Source organism: Oncorhynchus mykiss, chromosome 22, assembly GCF_013265735.2.
Source record: "Oncorhynchus mykiss isolate Arlee chromosome 22, USDA_OmykA_1.1, whole genome shotgun sequence".
Classification (NCBI taxonomy): domain Eukaryota; kingdom Metazoa; phylum Chordata; class Actinopteri; order Salmoniformes; family Salmonidae; genus Oncorhynchus; species Oncorhynchus mykiss.
The window spans coordinates 1601520-1622212 of record NC_048586.1 but is presented as its reverse complement, the minus strand read 5'-3'; the positions used below and the strand labels follow the sequence as shown (position 1 = coordinate 1622212).

At 41.1% G+C, this 20693-nt stretch overlaps 1 protein-coding gene across 3 annotated transcripts in view; it reads right to left on the bottom strand.

The window, feature by feature from the left end:
• Positions 1–18740, bottom strand: part of dachd (dachshund d) — a 334285-nt gene extending 315545 nt beyond the window's left edge. For 2 of the 3 annotated variants that reach the window (XM_036958501.1, XM_036958503.1), the window contains exon 1: positions 17634–18740. In XM_036958501.1, coding sequence (XP_036814396.1) covers positions 17634–18178 — 545 coding nt within the window. In that variant the 5' untranslated portion in view covers positions 18179–18740. The remainder of the gene's footprint in view (positions 1–17633) is intronic. The other variant, XM_036958502.1, reaches the window with a different exon arrangement.
• Positions 18741–20693: the final 1953 nt, after the last annotated feature.

Genomic DNA, 20693 nt, shown 5'->3' with positions numbered 1-20693 from the left:
ACACACGCCAAATGCTTTTGGGAACTGGCAGAAAAGGTTCATGTCGATCCATTCTACTGAGGTAAAAAGGACAAGTTTCATTCAATAAAAGGAAAGCTGTGAAATGGAGAGTTGAAAATAAAGAGAAGTTAGGGCAAGAAAAGAAATGTTTGGGAAATATTTGGAGTGATGATTGTGAGGTGCTATACAAATTTGAGTCACAAGACCGGGACTTCAAATAGGCCTATGGCAAGTAAAGAGAACTGTAGGCTACTGTTCAGATGGGTTAAATGGACACTGAAATCTGAACACTGACGGTAGGTCTATAGCCTCTCACATAATATAAAGACTAACTCCTGCAGAATTAAGCATTTCTTGCAGTAAATTGATACACCAAATGTACATTTTGACTCGGGAAATATGATAACAGAAATATGATTTATTTATTTCAGCATCTTTATGCGAATGCACAGTTAGGGACCATTTGTAGAGGTACAATCTTTATCAGCATCATAAAATATGAAAGTATTTCAACCACATAAAATATGCATCCAAGCCGAAATGAAATCTTATCAGAAACATGTCAGGTCATTTTCAAAGCTTTCTATTTCCTTACAAACTGATGTCATTTGGATTTTTTTTTTAATTGCACTTTCTAAAATGGTCCCTAAACGTCTTTGCTCCACGAAAGAAGCAGATATGTCAGAGAACTTTACCGATGTCAACTAGATTGAAGCATTCATTCTATAATTGATGACATTATTATGGTGATTAAGGGTGTATTTAGTCTTCTACGGCAACATATAATGACAGAAGAGAAGCTGCATGTACCTGATTATAGACAAGCTGACTAACAAATAGCCTACCGAAATATCGTAAATTATAAGCAGAAATATGTCTAAATTAGTCCAAATCGTTTCACCGTCTCTGACTGTAGCCTACAGCGCGTTTTCTATATTTGCGGGTTAGGGTTGAGAGCTGGTCTCAGACACAAGTCCCCGGAACCGCTGCCACTCTTTTTTTTACTAAGACAGTTAGACGGCTCATCAGGCACGAGCACTGATACGGCTCTACCTGTGAGCACATGCCCCTTGCCCTCCCAGTCTCCAAAGGGCTCTTTTTGGTGGTGGTATAATATAATTCCCCCAAAATGTTGTGATTGTTCTTCGGAACCAACTGCCCACAAGTTGTCATCAAATTCACCAACCCCACCCTGTCCGTTGGCTGAGCCTGTTGATCTGCCCTGTACGGAGCTCGCGCGCCTTTTTCCCCGGTGTGGAGATTGTGCATGCCGGTATCCACACATGCATGTCTTGGGAGATGCAGTCACCAGTGAAGTGTGTAGCTAGCTACCTAGTTTAAATATCAACAGTACTGCCACAGCAGCATAACATTTATTTAACACTTGATTTAGCCTACATCATCATCAATATTAGGTCTGGTTGGCTGATGTATGCAGCAGAGGCAAAAAGACAGAGTTCAATCAAAATCAGTCAAATAAATTGAGCTAGCTAACTAGCAGATTTACATAAATCACCAACATCAATGATCAGCTGATAGCCCCCCTCTTTTCCCAATGTCAATCATGTCTTTAGGAAGCACTGTAACTAGCTTACTTACAATTTGTGATGATGAGTGAGTTATTGCAGAAATAAATAGCCCAACACATGTTCTGAATTTCCAGATCTGAATTCTGAAAGTTTTTTTTATTCAAGCGGGGAGGAGGGCTCCCTGCAGCTCATGATGTTATGATTGAGTAGGAGGAGTTTGGCTTGTCCTTCACTAATTTCCTGACCTAATTGTTGATTTGGACAAGGCACATTTTAAAGGTCATTCCCACCACTGAATACCGTCCTAAATCAAAACAACCTAACAACCACAAAAGTCACCTGACATGTGAGTAAAGTAGTGGGGGAGATGCAATAAGCACATCCAAGACATATAACTCAAACCAGTAAATAATTCATTATAATCATTAGATTGCCGACAATGAGTGTCCTGTATAGTAAGATACAGATCTATGATACAAGAGAATTTCACTTTTAATTTACAACAAACAAATATATCACCACCCTCCCTATATGCACAAGCTTAGTCTGACCATAATAACACAGAATTAAATTATCTTAATTAAAATGGTATTACAGAATTCTAACCAGCACAAAGGGCCTTTTTGTCCGATGACATTCTCTTGCCTTATTACACTCCACATTAATAAGGAGGGGAAGACCCTTAGCATGTGCTCCAAATGGCACCCAAATCCCTTTATAGTGTACTACTTTGGTCAAAAGTAGTACACTCGTCTACACAAGGTGCCATTTGGGACACATAGGCTCTGGTCAAAATAACTGCACTATATAGGGAATAGGGTTCAATTTGGGACTCAAAGGGCTCTGGTCAAAAGTAGTGTACTATATAGGAAATAGGATGTAATTTGGGATATATTCTTAGTATCCAGCGCAAGGTGAAAATAGAAACATTGATGCTGCAGGAATAAAATGTGAGTGTTTATTCAGGAGAAGAGTCGTACCTGATAGCCCCTCTGCAGAATTGAAGAGGGGGAGGAGGAGAAAAGAAAGAGGGGGGGAGAAAGAAAAAAAACAAGAGGAAATTTGCAGAATCCCATCTGAGATTCCATCCCTGATGGTTTCTTCTTCCTGTCAAGTCAGACGAGAAATGAAGCCGGAGAAATTAACTCCTGATACGGCCACGGTGAATTAGACAGAGAGAGGGGGGAGAGACAGAGAGTGAGAGAAAGTGTGTGTGTGTGTGTGTGTGTGTGTAAGAGAGAGAGACAGTGAGTATGTGTGTGAGAGGGAAAGGTAGAGGGAGGGGAAGAAAAAAAGAAAGGCAACCAACGCTACATGCTTTTTAAGCATTCCAGCCTTGTCATTTTCAATGTTCTACTCTTTGGACATGCTTGTATTCAGATTCCACTACATCTATTCCTCATATCAATCCTAATTAGACAATCTGGGCCCGCGAAGGATGGGTGTGCGCTTATTTGCATAAATTAATCCTAAATAATCAGTTATACATATTTCCAAATGCATTTGTAAAATTATCTTTTCATCCTTGGGGCAAAAGTATTAATATGATTAGGCAATAAATATTTTTTAAAGGGGGGAAATAGGAGAAAAGCAGCAAGTGCACAATCTTTTTAAACTCTTCAGCTTTGGGCTATATGAAAAATTAATTAATTTTGCAGGAAAATCAATTTCTCTACGTGACCATATTAGACAGAGCCTAGGCTAGGGCCCCGGCATTCATTCTCCAATCAGGAAATCTCATCTGCTCTCCTCTAACTTCTGTCACTAGCATTTAGCATCCTGGAACAAGCACCAGTGACTTCTACCATCTAAATGTACCAGTAATGTGATGAGTATGTTGCCTAAAGAGAGGCCAGAGAGTACTGAGCTGAGCAGAGCTCCGGGGGAAAAAATACTTAGTCAGTCTCAGCTGTGGATCAGAGCGTGAAATATCACATAACGAAACTACTTCAAACCAGTTTGATAATTCAATTCAATGGGATGGGTTTAATAAAAACAGTTCCTGGTGTCTAAATATCTTTCGAGTGATTTCAACTTTTAGAATAATTTTTCTGTTTTTGATTTGTTAAAAAAGTTTGAAATATCCAATAAATGTCGTTCCACTTCATGATTGTGTCCCACTTGTTGTTGATTCTTCACAAAAAAATACAGTTTTATATCTTTATGTTTGAAGCCTGCAATGTGGCAAAAGGTCGCAAAGTTCAAGGGGGCCGAATACTTTCACAAGGCACTGTATACACTCATTGGACAATTTATCAGGTACACCAACTCATTGACAAAAATGGTGACAGTGAGTCACGTGGCCATGGCTTGACAAATAAAGCAAGCAGACAGGCATTGAGGCATTCAGTTACTGTTTGAATGTTAGAATGGGCAAAACGAGTGACCATCGCAGAACGCACAACTCGTCGGTACTTGTCAAGGATGAGCTATTGCAGCAGACGACCGTACCGGGTTTCACTCCTATCAGCTAAAAACAAGAAGAAGCGGCTCCAGTGGACACGCAATCACCCAGACAGGACAATTGAGGAGTGGAAAAACATTGCCTAGTCCAACAAATCCCAGATCCTGTTGCATCATGCTGATGAATGAGTCAGGATTTGGCGTAAGCAGCATGGGTCCACGGCCCCATCATGCCTGGTGTCAACAGTACAGGCTTGTGGAAGTAATGTAATAGTGTGGGGAATGTTAGGTCCCTTGATACCAGTTGAGCAACGTTTCCATGCCCTGAAGAATTCAGGCTGTTCTGGAGACAAAGTGGGGTCCAACCCGGTATAAGATGGCTTTACCTAATAAACTGGCCACTGAGTGTACAGTTGAAGTCGGAAGATTACAAACACTTAAATTGGAGTCATTAAAACTTGTTTTTCAACCACTCCACAAATTTCTTGTTAACAAACTATAGTTTGGCAAGTCGGTTAGGACATCTACTTTGTCAATGACATAAGTCATTTTTCCAACAATTGTTTACAGACAGATGATTTCACTTATAATTCACGGTATCACAATTCCAGTGGGTCAGAAGTTAACTGTGCCTTTAAACAGCTTAGAAAATTCCATAAAATTATGCCAAGGCTTTAGAAGCTTCTGATAGGCTAATTGACATAATTTGAGTCAATAGGAGGTGTACCTGTGGATGTATTTCAAGGCCAACCTTCAAACTCAGTGCCTCTTTGCTTGACATCATGGGAAAATCAAAAGAAATCAGACAAGATCTCAGAAATAAAATTGTAGACCTCCACAAGTCTGGTTCATCCTTGGGAGCAATTTCCAAATGCCTGAAGGTACCACGTTCATCTGTACAAACAATAGTACGCAAGTATAAACACCATGGGACCATGCAGCTGTCATACCGCTCAGGAAAGAGACACGTTCTGTCTCCTAGAGATGAACGTACTTTGGTGTGAAAAGTTCAAATCAATCCCAGAACAACAGCAAAGGACCTTGTGAAGATGCTAGAGGAAACAGGTACAAAAGTATCTATATCCAAAGTAAAACGAGACCTGTATCGACATAACCTGAAATGCCGCTCAGCAAGGAAGAAGCCACTGCTCCAAAACCGCCATAAAAAAGCCAGACTACGGTTTGCAACTGCACGTCGAGACAAAGATCGTACTTTTTGGAGAAATGTCCTCTGGTCTGATGAAAAACAAAAGTAGAACTGTTTGGCCATAATGACCATCGTTATGTTTGGAGGAAAAAGGGGGAGGCAAGCAAGCTGAAGAACACCATCCCAACCGTGAATCACGTATGTGGCAGCATCATGTTGTGGGGGTGCTTTGCTGCACGAGGGACTGGTGCAATTCACAATATAGATGGCATCATGAGGAGGAAAATTATGTGGATATATTGAAGCAACATCTCAAGACATCAGTCAGGAAATTAAAGCTTGGTCACAAATGGGTCTTCCAAATACACACAACTTTTGTGGGAAGCTTGTGGAAAGCTACCCGAAATGTTTGACCCAAGTTAAATAATTTAAAGGCAATGCTACCAAAAACTAATTGAGTGGATGTAAACTTCTGACCCACTGGGAATGTGATGAAAGAAATAAAAGCTGAAATAAATCATTCTACTGTTATTCTGACATTTAACATTCTTAAAATAAAGTGGTGATCCTAATACCGGGAATTTTTACTTGGATTAAATGTCAGGAATTGTGAAAAACTGAGTTTAAATGTATTTGGCTAAGGTGTATGTAAACTTCCGACCTCAACTGTATATTTCCACACTATGCAGTTGGAATAATACTATAACATTTTGAAAATTATGATTATGCCCATTTAGTGTAAGATCTGTTTGAAAAGACCGCCTGAAGTTTCAGCCTGTTTTGGTGGAATGGACTTTTGGCCTGCCGTGTGACATCACCAGGTGGTAAATTAGTTAACAGACCAACAAGAGTTCCAAACCTCTCTGCCAGCTAGTTTTCAATTTTCCCCTCCCCAATCAGACCACTCCTAGAAAAATTGTTGCTTGAGAAATTGCTCTTGCTAAGAAGCAATTTTTGTTTATTTTTGACCATTATAATTGAAAACCATCACATTAAGGTACTTAATAACGCAGAAAATACACAGTGCGAGAGTGGAATTTCATTTGTGTTTTTAACAAACCTTTAAACCTCTCTCTCATCAGGCATCTGTCACTCTGCTGTTTTGTTAGTTATTATCGCCTCGGCTCCCTGTTGGATGTGGTTGCCGGGTGACGGGTATCTTAGCACCCACTCAGACTGGGGAGTGATTTGAATCGCATCCAGAAATCTCCCCTGAGTACCTGTAAACACAACTGTGCCTCGTCGAAAACAAATATATTAGAAGAGAGAGCTCAGTCAAGAGAGAGAAAGGAGAGAGAGGGTAGACAAGCTGGTACCCTTAATACCAGGCTCACACTGAGTACGAACCAAAACAATTACGGTCATTTGCAAATATGTTTGTCAAAATAAGACAGAGAGATGATGTCTGTTTATCCCATCAATAAAACTGTAACATATCATTGAACCTTATGAGAGAGAGCGGGATGACGTCTGTTTATCACATCAATGCCACTCTACCACATCACTGAACCTACATCTCACCACCATTTATCTAACATCTCAGACTTAAAAGAAGAGGAAGCTTTTGACTTTAAAAGGGAAGGGGAAAATGTATTTAAAAATGGTGTGTAAGTGAAAAGCAAGTCCAGTTCCCAACGGTGGACCAGAGCGTCATCTGGAGTGTTAGTGTGATTGTCAATTAACCGCTGCCGGATAGCCTGCCTCTAACTCCAACCATCTAATGAGAGAGCTGTGATAGCTGTGATAGGCAGTGTGCCAATTCCCCTGTGTTATAATAACCTTTTCCCAGAGTTCAAGTGTCACAGTCGGTACTGAAAAGCCCTCTTTGTTCCCCCAAGGGTGGAAGCAAAAAGGAAAACAAGTCGCTGAAGTATGATGGGGCTTCTTCTCATGGGCCTGGTGTCATAATAATGTACAGTACGGGGAAAGGGATATTAGCTGACCTAGGATCTGTGTCTGTGTGAAGGATTAGGAGTGGTATTGTTAGATGGGGAGAGATAAGGGATATTACTACTGACCTAGGATCTGTGTCTTATTTAGTTTGATTTAACCTTTATTTTGACAGGGAGTCAATGCTGACACCAAGGTCTCTTTTCCAGATGAGCCCTGTATTGCACCACAATACACATCAAAATACAATAAACACATTCAACTACACATCAAATCTAATTGTATTGGTCACATACACGTGTTCAGCAAATATTATTGTAGGTGTAGCGAAATGCTTGTGTCTCTAGCTCCAACAGTGCAGAAATATCTAACACGTAATATCTAACAATTTCACAATACACACAAATCTAAGTAAAGGAATGGAATTAAAAATATATAAATATATGGATGAGCAATGTCAGTGGCACAGATACAGTAAAATAGAATAGAATATAGGATATACATTGAGATGAGTAATGCAAAATATATAAACATTATTAAAGTGACTAGTGATCCATTATTTAAGTGGCCAATGATTTCAAGTCTATGTATATAGGGCAGCAGCCTCTAATGTACTAGTGATGGCTATTTAACAGTCTGATGGCCTTGAGATAGAAGCTGTTTTTCAGGCTCTCGGTCCCTGCTTTGATGCACCTGTACTGACCTCGCCTTCTGGATGATAGCGGGGTGAACAGGCAGTGGCTCGGGTGGTTGTTGTCCTTGATGATCTTTTTGGTCTTCCTGTGACATCAGGTGCTGTAGGTGTCCTGGAGGGCAGGTAGCTTTCCCCCGGTGATGCGTAGAGGCAGACCGCACCACCGTCTAGAGAGCCCTGCGTTTGAGGGTGGTGTAGTTGTCGTACCAGGCGGTGATAGAGCCCGACAGGATGCTCTCAATTGTGCATCTGTAAAAGCGTGTGAGGGTTTTCGGTGCCAAGCCAAATTTCTTCAGCCTCCTGAGGAGGCGCTGTTGGGTGGACCATTTCAGTTTGTCAGTGATATGTACGCTATCCACCTTCTCCGGTCCCGTCGATGTGGATAGGGGGGTTCTCCCTCTGCTGTTTTCTGAAGTCCACGATCAGCTCCTTTGTTTTGTTGACATTGAGTGAGAGGTTATTTTCCTGGCACCGCCCTCCCCTCCTCCCTGTAGGCTGTCTGTTGGTAATCAAGCCTACTACTGTTGTGTCTGCAAATTTCATAACTGAGTTGGAGGCGTGTGTGGCCACGCAGTCATGGGTGAACAGGGAGTACAGGAGGGGGCTGAGCACGCACCCTTGTATTGAGGATCAGCGTAGTGGAGGTATTGTTTCCTACCTTCACCACCGAGGGGTGGCCCGTCAGAAAGTCCAGGACCCAGTTGCACAGGGCGGGGTTCAGACCCAGGGCCTCAAGCTTAATGATGAGCGGATTCATATACAAGTTGTTATACAAAACAAGCTCAATCATAAAACACAGACACATTCTTCAGTAAAAAAGTCCCCTAACAACTGTCTGAAATGCCTGAGAAGCACCAACTCCTCTCATTTTAAAGTGCATTGTAGATCTTTCCGCACGCAAAGCGCAAGGAAATCAAAGGCTGATCTACCTAACTCTCCAGAAACCAAAGGGGTCTCCAGAGTTAACCAACCCTGTGAACGGGTTTGATAACTTTCATTTTAAATCTTAGGTCAGTAGGAAGTTTGTGGAGCAGGGCTTTGTAAACAAAAAGGGCATAATGATGTGATCTATGTAACTCCAAAGAGGTTCAGCCAACCTTTGAGTAAAGACTGATGAGTAATTAAATAACTGTCTCCTGTGATAAAACAAAGGGCGCTATGAAAAACTGTCTCCTGTGATAAAACAAAGGGCGCTATGAAAAACTGTCTCCTGTGATAAAACAAAGAGCGCTATGAAAAACTGTCTCCTGTGATAAAACAAAGGGCGCTATGAAAAACTGTCTCCTGTGATAAAACAAAGGGCGCTATGAAAAACTGTCTCCTGTGATAAAACAAAGGGCGCTATGAAAAACTGTCTCCTGTGATAAAACAAAGAGCGCTATGAAAAACTGTCTCCTGTGATAAAACAAAGGGCGCTATGAAAAACTGTCTCCTGTGATAAAATAAAGGACGCTATGAAAAACTGTCTCCTGTGATAAAACAAAGGGCTCTATGAAAAACTGTCTCCTGTGATAAAACAAAGGGCGCTATGAAAAACTGTCTCCTGTGATAAAACAAAGAGCCCTATGAAAAACTGTCTCCTGTGATAAAACAAAGGACGCTATGAAAAACTGTCTCCTGTGATAAAACAAAGAGCCCTATGAAAAACTGTCTCCTGTGATAAAACAAAGGGCTCTATGAAAAACTGTCTCCTGTGATAAAACAAAGGGCGCTATGAAAAACTGTCTCCTGTGATAAAACAAAGGGCTCTATGAAAAACTGTCTCCTGTGATAAAACAAAGGGCGCTATGAAAAACTGTCTCCTGTGATAAAACAAAGGGCGCTATGAAAAACTGTCTCCTGTGATAAAACAAAGGGCGCTATGAAAAACTGTCTCCTGTGATAAAACAAAGGGCGCTATGAAAAACTGTCTCCTGTGATAAAACAAAGGACGCTATGAAAAACTGTCTCCTGTGATAAAACAAAGGGCTCTATGAAAAACTGTCTCCTGTGATAAAACAAAGGGCTCTATGAAAAACTGTCTCCTGTGATAAAACAAAGGGCGCTATGAAAAACTGTCTCCTGTGATAAAACAAAGGACGCTATGAAAAACTGTCTCCTGTGATAAAACAAAGGGCGCTATGAAAAACTGTCTCCTGTGATAAAACAAAGGACGCTATGAAAAACTGTCTCCTGTGATAAAACTGTCTCCTGTGATAAAACAAAGGGCTCTATGAAAAACTGTCTCCTGTGATAAAACAAAGGACGCTATGAAAAACTGTCTCCTGTGATAAAACAAAGGGCTCTATGAAAAACTGTCTCCTGTGATAAAACAAAGGGCTCTATGAAAAACTGTCTCCTGTGATAAAACAAAGGGCGCTATGAAAAACTGTCTCCTGTGATAAAACAAAGGACGCTATGAAAAACTGTCTCCTGTGATAAAACAAAGGGCGCTATGAAAAACTGTCTCCTGTGATAAAACAAAGGACGCTATGAAAAACTGTCTCCTGTGATAAAACAAAGGGCGCTATGAAAAACTGTCTCCTGTGATAAAACAAAGGGCTCTATGAAAAACTGTCTCCTGTGATAAAACAAAGGGCGCTATGAAAAACTGTCTCCTGTGATAAAACAAAGAGCCCTATGAAAAACTGTCTCCTGTGATAAAACAAAGGGCGCTATGAAAAACTGTCTCCTGTGATAAAACAAAGGGCGCTATGAAAAACTGTCTCCTGTGATAAAACAAAGGGCTCTATGAAAAACTGTCTCCTGTGATAAAACAAAGGACGCTATGAAAAACTGTCTCCTGTGATAAAACAAAGGGCGCTATGAAAAACTGTCTCCTGTGATAAAACAAAGGGCTCTATGAAAAACTGTCTCCTGTGATAAAACAAAGGGCTCTATGAAAAACTGTCTCCTGTGATAAAACAAAGGACGCTATGAAAAACTGTCTCCTGTGATAAAACAAAGGGCGCTATGGAAAACTGTCTCCTGTGATAAAACAAAGGGCGCTATGAAAAACTGTCTCCTGTGATAAAACAAAGGGCGCTATGAAAAACTGTCTCCTGTGATAAAACAAAGGGCTCTATGAAAAACTGTCTCCTGTGATAAAACAAAGGGCTCTATGAAAAACTGTCTCCTGTGATAAAACAAAGGACGCTATGAAAAACTGTCTCCTGTGATAAAACAAAGGGTGCTATGAAAAACACCATCCAGGGGTTTAAGAGTAGAGGCAGATGCACTTTGAGAAATAGTATCACCATAATCAACAACAGGTATGTTGACTGCACAATCTGCTTCCTGCTGACAAGAGAGAGACAAGATCTGTTTCTGTCAAATAAAGCCCACTTTAAATCTTTCTTAACAAGCTTAGTCGTATGTTTTTTTACAATAAATCATTGTCAATCCAAATACCAAAATAGTTGTATGCAGGGTCTCCTTCAATTATAGGAAACATCCAATGAGTGAAGATGTAATCCATCTGTAACAATCTTATGAGAACTTGAAAACAACATGTATTTAGTTTTGTCTGTATCAAGTACGAGTTTTAAATCAATAAGGGCTTCCTGTACAGCTACAAAATGGGACTGTAGCCTTGTCGCCGCCAGGTCAGCAGTCGGGGCAATAGCGTACAGTATCATCCGCATATAAATTAAATGTACGTGTGAAAGGGAAGGAGTGGTAATCTGGGGTGACAACAGGGACATTATAACTGACCTAAAGTCTGTGTATGTGTGAAGGAGCAGGGGTGACAGTAGGGATGTATCATTACTGACCCAGGAACTGTGAAAGAGAAGGGATGGAAGTGACCCAGGATGTGTCTGTAACCCAGATCATCTGCACAGATTGTCCCTTGAAAGTACATGAAGCACCAGGGGATAATAAATCATTGCACGCTGAACACAGGAATACATACATCTACAGTAGCCTATGCAGCTCGTCTAGACGCTGACATTGGGGGGCGAGAAGCATCAGACCTATAGGATATCACAAAGTGATGTAAGTAAGCACACCAATAATATATCAACAGCTGAGGAATTACCATATTGCCTACTTAAATTAATACAAATCTGAAGTAAACACCAAGTAATAAGTGACCTGTCAAAAAAAGTGCCACCAACAAAACCAGTGTACAGTGAAAGCTTCACAACGAGTTACACACCCAAAACACAGTCTAACATATTCAACATGTTGAAATCTAAAGTGAGCATAGTACAAATAGTTGCAACATTTCCACCCAATGCCCTGGCCTGGCAACAGAGCAGTGACACCGTGCTGCTACTCACACAGTGGCTGAAATGAGATTGGCTGTTGTTTTAACACAGCCCTGGAAAGGGAAAAATAGCCATGTGAAACAGTAAGACCTATTGTACAGGAGTATTATGGCATCTCCATTGTCAACGATTGTATCATTGTCCTACACGGGCTACTTTTTTTGTTCTCTACATAAAAAAGCCCACAAATCACCCAACGTATTGTGGGAGATATTATTTTCACTTTTAAGCATGGATTACCAAACGGTCACGCAGGGCACGTGCCCCGGGGCCACCAGATAGGATATGATAGGAAAATGTGTAGAATTGAAGGAATTTAGCTTTAAACTACAACATTTTCTCTTAGCCTGAAAATTGAAAATGTTTCTCTCTGCACCATGGCAAAATGTGTTGAAATGCAGTAAGTTAGTGGATTTACAATGCGGTAGTCAGGCCCTGATTGCAACTTCCCTGAATGAGCTCCAAACAACAGAAATAGATCAACCAAGTGCTGTAAATACAAGCTACTCACTCTTCCTCTCTAGAAGTTAACACCTGACTACATTCAATGTTTCAAAACCATGATGATAATGGTGTGTGTGTATTCTTATATCTGTCCGTGTGTGTGTGTGTGTGTGCGCGTGTGCGCGTGTGCATGTGCGTGTGCGCGCGGAGCGGAAGAGAGAACCTGGCTGCTTTCCGAGACAATTACAGTGCTCTCTGTGTGCCCATAATAACCGGCCACTTTAGCGTCATTAAAGTGACGTGAGGCTCTGCATTATCCTTTAACCCTGGATTCCCCTGGCCATCCCTCTGTTCCCTACCTCGCCGTTCAAACCCGGGGAGTTCAACCACACACTCCGTCACCTGGAGAATACAGGGCAAAGAGGTGGAACACTCATTGGGAAGAGGAACTAGAGTATAACCGCTCTAGAACTCTCTTTCTCAATGGGAGGTGGTGGGGGGGGGGTGGTTTAAATGCTGCATGGGGACAGAAGGTAAAGGTGGATTGTATGGACGCAGTGTGTGAATGAGAATAGGGTAATAGAGGTGGGATAATTGTGTGCTACTAAAAATAGGGTCACGGTCAGATGCAGAGATCAAATGTTGAAATACAGTAGTTTATGAATCCATAGGTATCAACATGTATGCACAGCATATCTGAATAGCTAATTGAAGAGAGTCTCAAAACACTGATGAAAGCTAATAACGTAATTTTATAAAAGCCATGCGTTTTCCATCCAAATAAATAACTAAGGAAACAGGGACCCATACATATGGCCAAATGTCACAAAATGTAATGTCTGCCTATTCTGCTTTATATGCATTGCAAACATCGCTGTTCATTGTGAGCTAATTCATATGTACTTTAAAAAATAAAAAAAAGTCAGTGCATTCATTTCAGTATATTGATTTAACAGCATTTTTTTTACTATACTGCAAATAACTGAATCTTTGTATTCAGACATTTTAACCTACCCATAAATTCCCATTTGTTAGTGACAACAAAATGTGTGTGTGTGTGTGTGTATGTGTGTGTGTGTCTTACAGCTAAATGTAATAAAACAATGAACTTACACAATCAACATCATCCTCAAATTCACCAGTAACATTGTGACTAACGATGTGCACAGATTCTCTCGTTTTTACCTAACAGACTATTATAACCCCACTAAAAGATCGATCTCCGCTCATGTTATACTTTCCATCATATTTGCATTTCCATCTCATTTTGCGATGGGAGATCAATATTAAATCAATCATAATGACAGATTAAATGGCATATTTGACCAGACTATCAGATTGAGCAATACATCACAGCATATGAGAAACAGGACACAAATTGTTTATTTGAATCAAATATTGATCTGCGCCTAAATTTCTCACCTATAAAATGATCCTACATATTAGCATGGCTGGGAAAAAATCCCAAGTGTATTTTGTAATGAGAGATAATGCATTAAGTAATAAATGGATAAATTACTGGCCTTTGAAGTAAAAATGCTGGGTGGAACTTGTTGAGTTTGGAGACATTAGGTCTAATTACTAATTACAAATAATCCATCAGCTGTGTTTATGTGAATTTGGTATTTAAATGTATCATTTGTCATATATTTTAGATATCTAAGTAATATCTCTATATATGTCACATTATATATTTCAAATCAATAAGTTAACATAATTTATCTTTCAACAATGACAGTAGAAGGTTGGATCAGGTGTAATTTGAACTAGGGACAAAAAAACGACTGACTTCCCTATGAAAAGTATTTATCTATCTAAAGACAAACAGTACTGTATATTAAGCAATTTGAATCAAATTATTTAAATTCACTATGGTCTAATGTTTTAAAATGTTGTTTAATTCATTTATAGTTCAAATCATTGAAATGACTGCCCCTATGGCTAGGACAACGGATTTAGGATAACCTACTTTTATTTCAATGTCATTTAAAAATAAAGTAGAGTTAATAGTGAGCTTAATTTAGAGTGGAAATGCAGTTGGGCTGCACACACAGTGGATGAGAGCTTTCCCTTCAGGCAATGGTTTTCAACTCGCAATGCGTTTTGAGCACTTCAATTTCAGGCTGTGAAATTCCTCACATAGCCTAATTTAGTGACATTTTCAACTGATTCACATGTGACTGTTGCGTTTTAACATTAGTTTGGATTGAGCAAGTCACTGACACAACGTTTAGCAATAGGAATGAATGCAATTGCCATCAATCTGCCACAGCTTTTTCAAGGGGTGCGCCCTCAACGTGTCCTTCCATGTTTTCCTGTTGAGCCTACTAAAAACTGCATAACCTCATAGGCTGTTCTTCAACTTTTTCAGCCTGGGACCCAAACTAGAAATGTTGTGTTTTCCTGGGACCCAAACTAGGAATGTTGTGTTTTCCTGGGACCAAACTAGAAATGTTGTGTTTTCCTGGGACCAAACTAGAAATGTTGTGTTTTCCTGGGACCAAACTAGAAATGTTGTGTTTTCCTGGGACCCAAACTAGGAATGTTGTGTTTTCCTGGGACCCAAACTAGGAATGTTGTTTTCCTGGGACCCAAATTAGGAATGTTGTGTTTTCCTGGGACCAAACTAGAAATGTTGTGTTTTCCTGGGACCCAAATTAGGAATGTTGTGTTTTCCTGGGACCAAACTAGAAATGTTGTGTTTTCCTGGGACCAAACTAGAAATGTTGTGTTTTCCTGGGACCCAAACTAGGAATGTTGTGTTTTCCTGGGACCCAAACTAGGAATGTTGTGTTTTCCTGGGACCCAAATTAGGAATGTTGTGTTTTCCTGGGACCAAACTAGAAATGTTGTGTTTTCCTGGGACCCAAATTAGGAATGTTGTGTTTTCCTGGGACCAAACTAGGAATGTTGTGTTTTCCTGGGACCAAACTAGAAATGTTGTGTTTTCCTGGGACCCAAATTAGGAATGTTGTGTTTTCCTGGGACCAAACTAGAAATGTTGTGTTTTCCTGGGACCAAACTAGAAATGTTGTGTTTTCCTGGGACCAAACTAGAAATGTTGTGTTTTCCTGGGACCAAACTAGAAATGTTGTGTTTTCCTGGGACCAAATTAGGAATGTTGTGTTTTCCTGGGACCCAAATTAGGAATGTTGTGTTTTCCTGGGACCAAACTAGAAATGTTGTGTTTTCCTGGGACCAAACTAGAAATGTTGTGTTTTCCTGGGACCAAACTAGAAATGCTGTGTTTTCCTGGGACCCAAATTAGGAATGTTGTGTTTTCCTGGGACCAAACTAGAAATGTTGTGTTTTCCTGGGACCAAACTAGAAATGTTGTGTTTTCCTGGGACCAAACTAGAAATGTTGTGTTTTCCTGGGACCAAACTAGAAATGTTGTGTTTTCCTGGGACCCAAATTAGGAATGTTGTGTTTTCCTGGGACCAAACTAGAAATGTTGTGTTTTCCTGGGACCCAAATTAGGAATGTTGTGTTTTCCTGGGACCCAAATTAGGAAAATATGCATTATCAGTACATTTCATTGCCCTTATGCCTAAAACAAATGCAATAGGGACAAAAACAAATAATAATTCAATTAAATATTCATATAAACATATATTCATGTTTATTTTCCCCCACTAAAACCACTCTTACATATCTGTCTAGGTTGGAACTGTTGCTGTTAAAATACAATAAATAATTTTAATTCTGAACTGGAATAAACGGATCGATCACATCACAGATGTATAACAGGACACACACACAGGCTTTTTGATAGTGCAACCCTAAGTAACAGTACAGATGAAAATTATCAGGCCTACTATACACCTTACTGTATAAAGTATTGTTAAAATAAAGTCTAGGTTGGAACTGTTGCTGTTAAAATACATATGTTTTATTCTGAACTGGAATAAACTGATTGATCACATTACACAGATGTAGACCAGGAAACACACAGTCCTAATGAGAGGTGTGTGGCTGGTTGAAGTTTTCAAAAAACAGGTCTATTCTGGGCTCTGCTTTAGACAGTATAGCACGGAGGTCATGCTCAGCACTTACACTGTTTCTGTACTTGTTTTAAGTATGTCAGAGTTGAGAACCCTGGCTTGCATAGGTATGTGATGCCAAACTGGATCAGAACATCTACTGCTTTCTCAGTCAGGCAGGAGACCGCTTCCTGCTGTAGATGAGCAGCCCAGAACTGTGTGAGTGTGTTTGCCTCAAAAAGCATATTGCTTCAATCAATTTATTCCAGTTCAGAATAAAAAGTATTACTTGTATTTTAACAGTTCCAACATAGACTAGTTTTCAACAGTAATTTCTACAGTAAGATGTGCAGTAGGCCTGATCATTTTTCATCTGTACTATTTCTTAGGGTTGCACTATCAGTAACTAGCTAGCTTGCGTTGGCTAATGTTAGTTATTAGCTGTGTAAAAGTTACAAGGCCAGGGGATTGTTTGAAAGATAAACTCACATCGACTACTATGAGAGATAGTACTCCCTTATTTCTGCTGATCATCACCTGTCATAAAACGACGATGCCTTGCTAGTTGACTGACTTCTCCACTGTGGAAGGACCGTTCCCTGTTCTTAAATAACTCCCTGGGTTTACTATCTTGCTGTGTATGTGTGGTCAGGACGTGGCGTTTTATTAATATGTTCGTTTTGAGAGACTCATTATTAAGGACTTCCCCACACAAAACACATTGTGGGCGCTCCTCGTTATTTCTCAAAGTTTGAATGAAAGAGAGAGAAACTCGTCCCTGTGTTTGCGTTTCCTGACAACTGAGCTCAGTCAGAACTTGTCTACTTGACGACAGCGGCGTGTGACGGCGAGTAACCGATAACCGACAGCGCTGCGTCGTGTGTGTCGCGGAGCGATCTTCAAGAAACCCGCAGAAAAAAGATCCGGTGAACCGCGAAGCACATGGGCATCTCCCTCTCACACAGCTACCAACCCGAGCGGAGACCGCTGACAAGTGGAGAGCGCAGATACACTTGGCCAAATCAATCCATGAAAGAATTATACATTTAGTCTGACACGTCGCGACCCACCATTGACAGGTCGGCCGTGACCCATATTTTAAGAAAGGCTGACATAGGCCTAGAGTCAGATTTGGCCCAAATAGAGCATTAAAAAATATGACTTAAAGTTGAGTCATTACAGCTAAATGACATGTCAAGCATTGACTTCCACACAATGGAAAATTGTTTACTGCGTTTCTATCTTGACGCGCTAAACTTCAACTAGCATAAATCATTTGATGTCTCCACTCACCTGGCATTGGTGCAGTCGTTGTACAGAGTCTCGAAGTCTTTCCTGGAGATTAGTTTGCAGCGGTTGACTCCTGGCTGGATGGCCCCTAAACCTCGCAGGATGCGGACCTGCTCCACATTGCAGACCACCGGCGTGATCTCCAGTCTCTTCAGCTTGGTGTACACGGTGTGCAGTCCTCCGACCAGGTGCTTCAGAAACAGATCGAAAGCCTGGGGCAGGCAGATGAGTTCGCACCCGTCCACGGTGAAAGACGCCACCTTCGCCCCCCGCAACTCCACCATTTTACACTCGTTGTTCTGCGGGGTGTTCTCAACAGGCGACGGAGTCAAGTATACTGGCTTGCTGGGCAGAGCCCCAGTCGGGGTCAGGATGCCGGGGCTACTGGTGCCGAGGAGCTCCGAGCGGAACAGGTTCTGTCCGGACGGGGCCATTGAGGGAGACCGGGGAGAAGTTGTCGACGGCGGGGAGGTGGTCGCAGAAGGAGTAGAGATCGAATGCGGCTGGACCAGAGGGGTTGGCGGGATCAGAGCAGCCGGTACGGCCATGGTCACCTAGGGGAAGAAGAGTAAGTTCAAAGTAGAAAACCCAGTCCTGCAGGAAAAAAAAGTGCAGCTGTCGAGAATTTCCAAATGAAATAATCCACGGGAGTTTAGCTCCTCTGATGAGTTGGGGAGTAGAATGATTTGCTGAAAAGACGCGGTGAGTAAGGGTTTGGGCTGAGCACGGAGAGACAATGATCACAGATAGGAGGAGAAATGACCGGAGGAGAATGAGCTGAAAAGTGCGGCTCCACTAGACCGCTAAGCTCTATGGATGAGTTGTTGTTGTCACAAGGTACGGAGAGGGAGGAGCTAGGGGACAGTGGAAACCCTTGAAGAACAGACAGACAACACTGGGCACAAACTGCTCGAACGTGGAATGTACGTTACGTGGAAAATGCATTGGATTTGAAAAAGTAATCAACGTTGTTTTGAGGGTGAATTTCAATCAAAGGATTACGCAGGGCCGTGCACAGACCTCTCAGGGGGCAGGTGCTCAAAATGGAAAAAAAGGGCACCCTCCTCCCCTCTTGACAAAAAAAATAAAATTCTTAGCATACCAAATGCCTCTAGCAACAAATTGCATAGTCCTATTATTTCTGCAAAAACACACTCACTCATCATCACAAATCGTAAGTAAGCTAGTTACAGTGCCTCCTAAAGACATGATTGACATTGGGAAAAGGGGGGGGCTATCAGCTGATCATTGATGTTGATGATTTATGTAAATCTGCTAGTTAGCTAGCTCAATTTATTTGACTGATTTTGATTGAACTCTGTCTTTTTGCCTCTGCTGCATACATCAGCCAACCAGACCTAATATTGATGATGATGTAGGCTAAATTCAGTGTTATTAAATGTTATGCTGCTGTGCCAGTACTGTTGATATTTAAACTAGGTAGCTAGCATGGCCATAACTACATATGAGGACACTGATGTCCGGACCTTGGTCATTTTTTTCAAATTTTAAACGAAATAAATAACAAAAACATATTTTGTACACAATGAAGAAAATCAATTATGGGTCAATGTCTAAATATTGCTCCCAGCATTGATCAATGCTCAGAATGCTTATTTTCTTGATCATCAGTGCTATCTGGGATCCTTTGGATGTCCCTTCCCTAAACCCTAACCTTCACCATAACCCTTATCTAACCTTAACCTTTAGAATAACTGCTTTAAATGTCAACTTAAATGGGATAGGGATGTCCCAGATAGCACTGACCATACTTGATCTGACTGAGTTGCAAACGCGTGGCTTCCTGAAGAGTAGTTTGTTTGCCTGTGTCCCCTGGATTTGCCTCATGGATTTGCTTTTTTAGCAGCAATTTCACTATTCTTTCAAAAGGCTAACTCCGCCCTCATGTAACACAGGTTGAGGGCCTGAGACGTGAAACAAACTACCCAAGCTCGCAAGTATGCAATAGAGACACTGCTTACAGTAACCACGTTTCCATCCACAGTTTTTATGAGACGCTATATCTGTTTTCTACAGACGGCTATATCGGTCCGCTAATACAGGATTAGAATCTTAGGAAAAAGGGTTACACAAGGATTCTGCGGCTGTCGCCATAGGAGAACCCTTTTTGGTTCCATGTAGAACTCTCTTTCCACATGGAACTCAAACAGGTTCTACCAGGAACCAAAAGGGGTTCTTCAAAGGGTTCTCCTATGGGGACAGCCGAATAACCTTTTTTGGTTCTAGTGTAGTAAAGGCCCAGTGTACTACTTTTGTGATCTTTTGGGGGGGGGGGGGGGGGGGGGTTGTTGCAACACCCCTACTTCCCGCGGCTATGGGTCCTCCCACTACAGTTTGACAAACCATGCAGTTCATTAGGCTACTGATGAAATACATTTAAGTTATGATTAACTTCACAGGGTGGTGAAAGTGCACGGTGATGAGTTTGATACCTCCTATTGAATAAATATCAGGGATCTTATTCTGGTGACATGATGATCGATGCCTGACTGCCATTTAACAACAAAAAATATTCTTGCTCTTATCCCTCATGTAGCCTAGACTAGCCTACCTGCACTGTATCTGCAAGCTGTTGGCTAGAGGACACATGCCAAGACCAAATCAGGCACATTTGCTATTTAATCGGTAGAGTTGAAAATGCAATTGAACTTTAGATTTTTATGCGGTACGTGATCGAAAATGTACATTTTGTGTGCGCTATGTCATCAATCACTGCTTTTTATCCACAACAAGTCTGTTTGGTGGAAACCTGGTGGAAACACACAACTGGTGGGAAAATACTCAAATTTTTATCCACAACAAGTCTGTTTGGTGGAAACCTGGTAGAAACACACCACCGGTGGGAAAGTACTCAGATTTTCTTTATGCAGATTTTAGAATACTTGCATGAAAATCTTTTTCCAATTGGATGAAAACCTAGCTAGGGTGGACAAAAAGGCCATTTTAAAACCATCCCGCGACTCCTGCTGTGTCTACAGGCATCCCCCAAACGAACAAAAACCGACTCTCAGCGAATGAGTTTACAACTGGTAAATACACTAC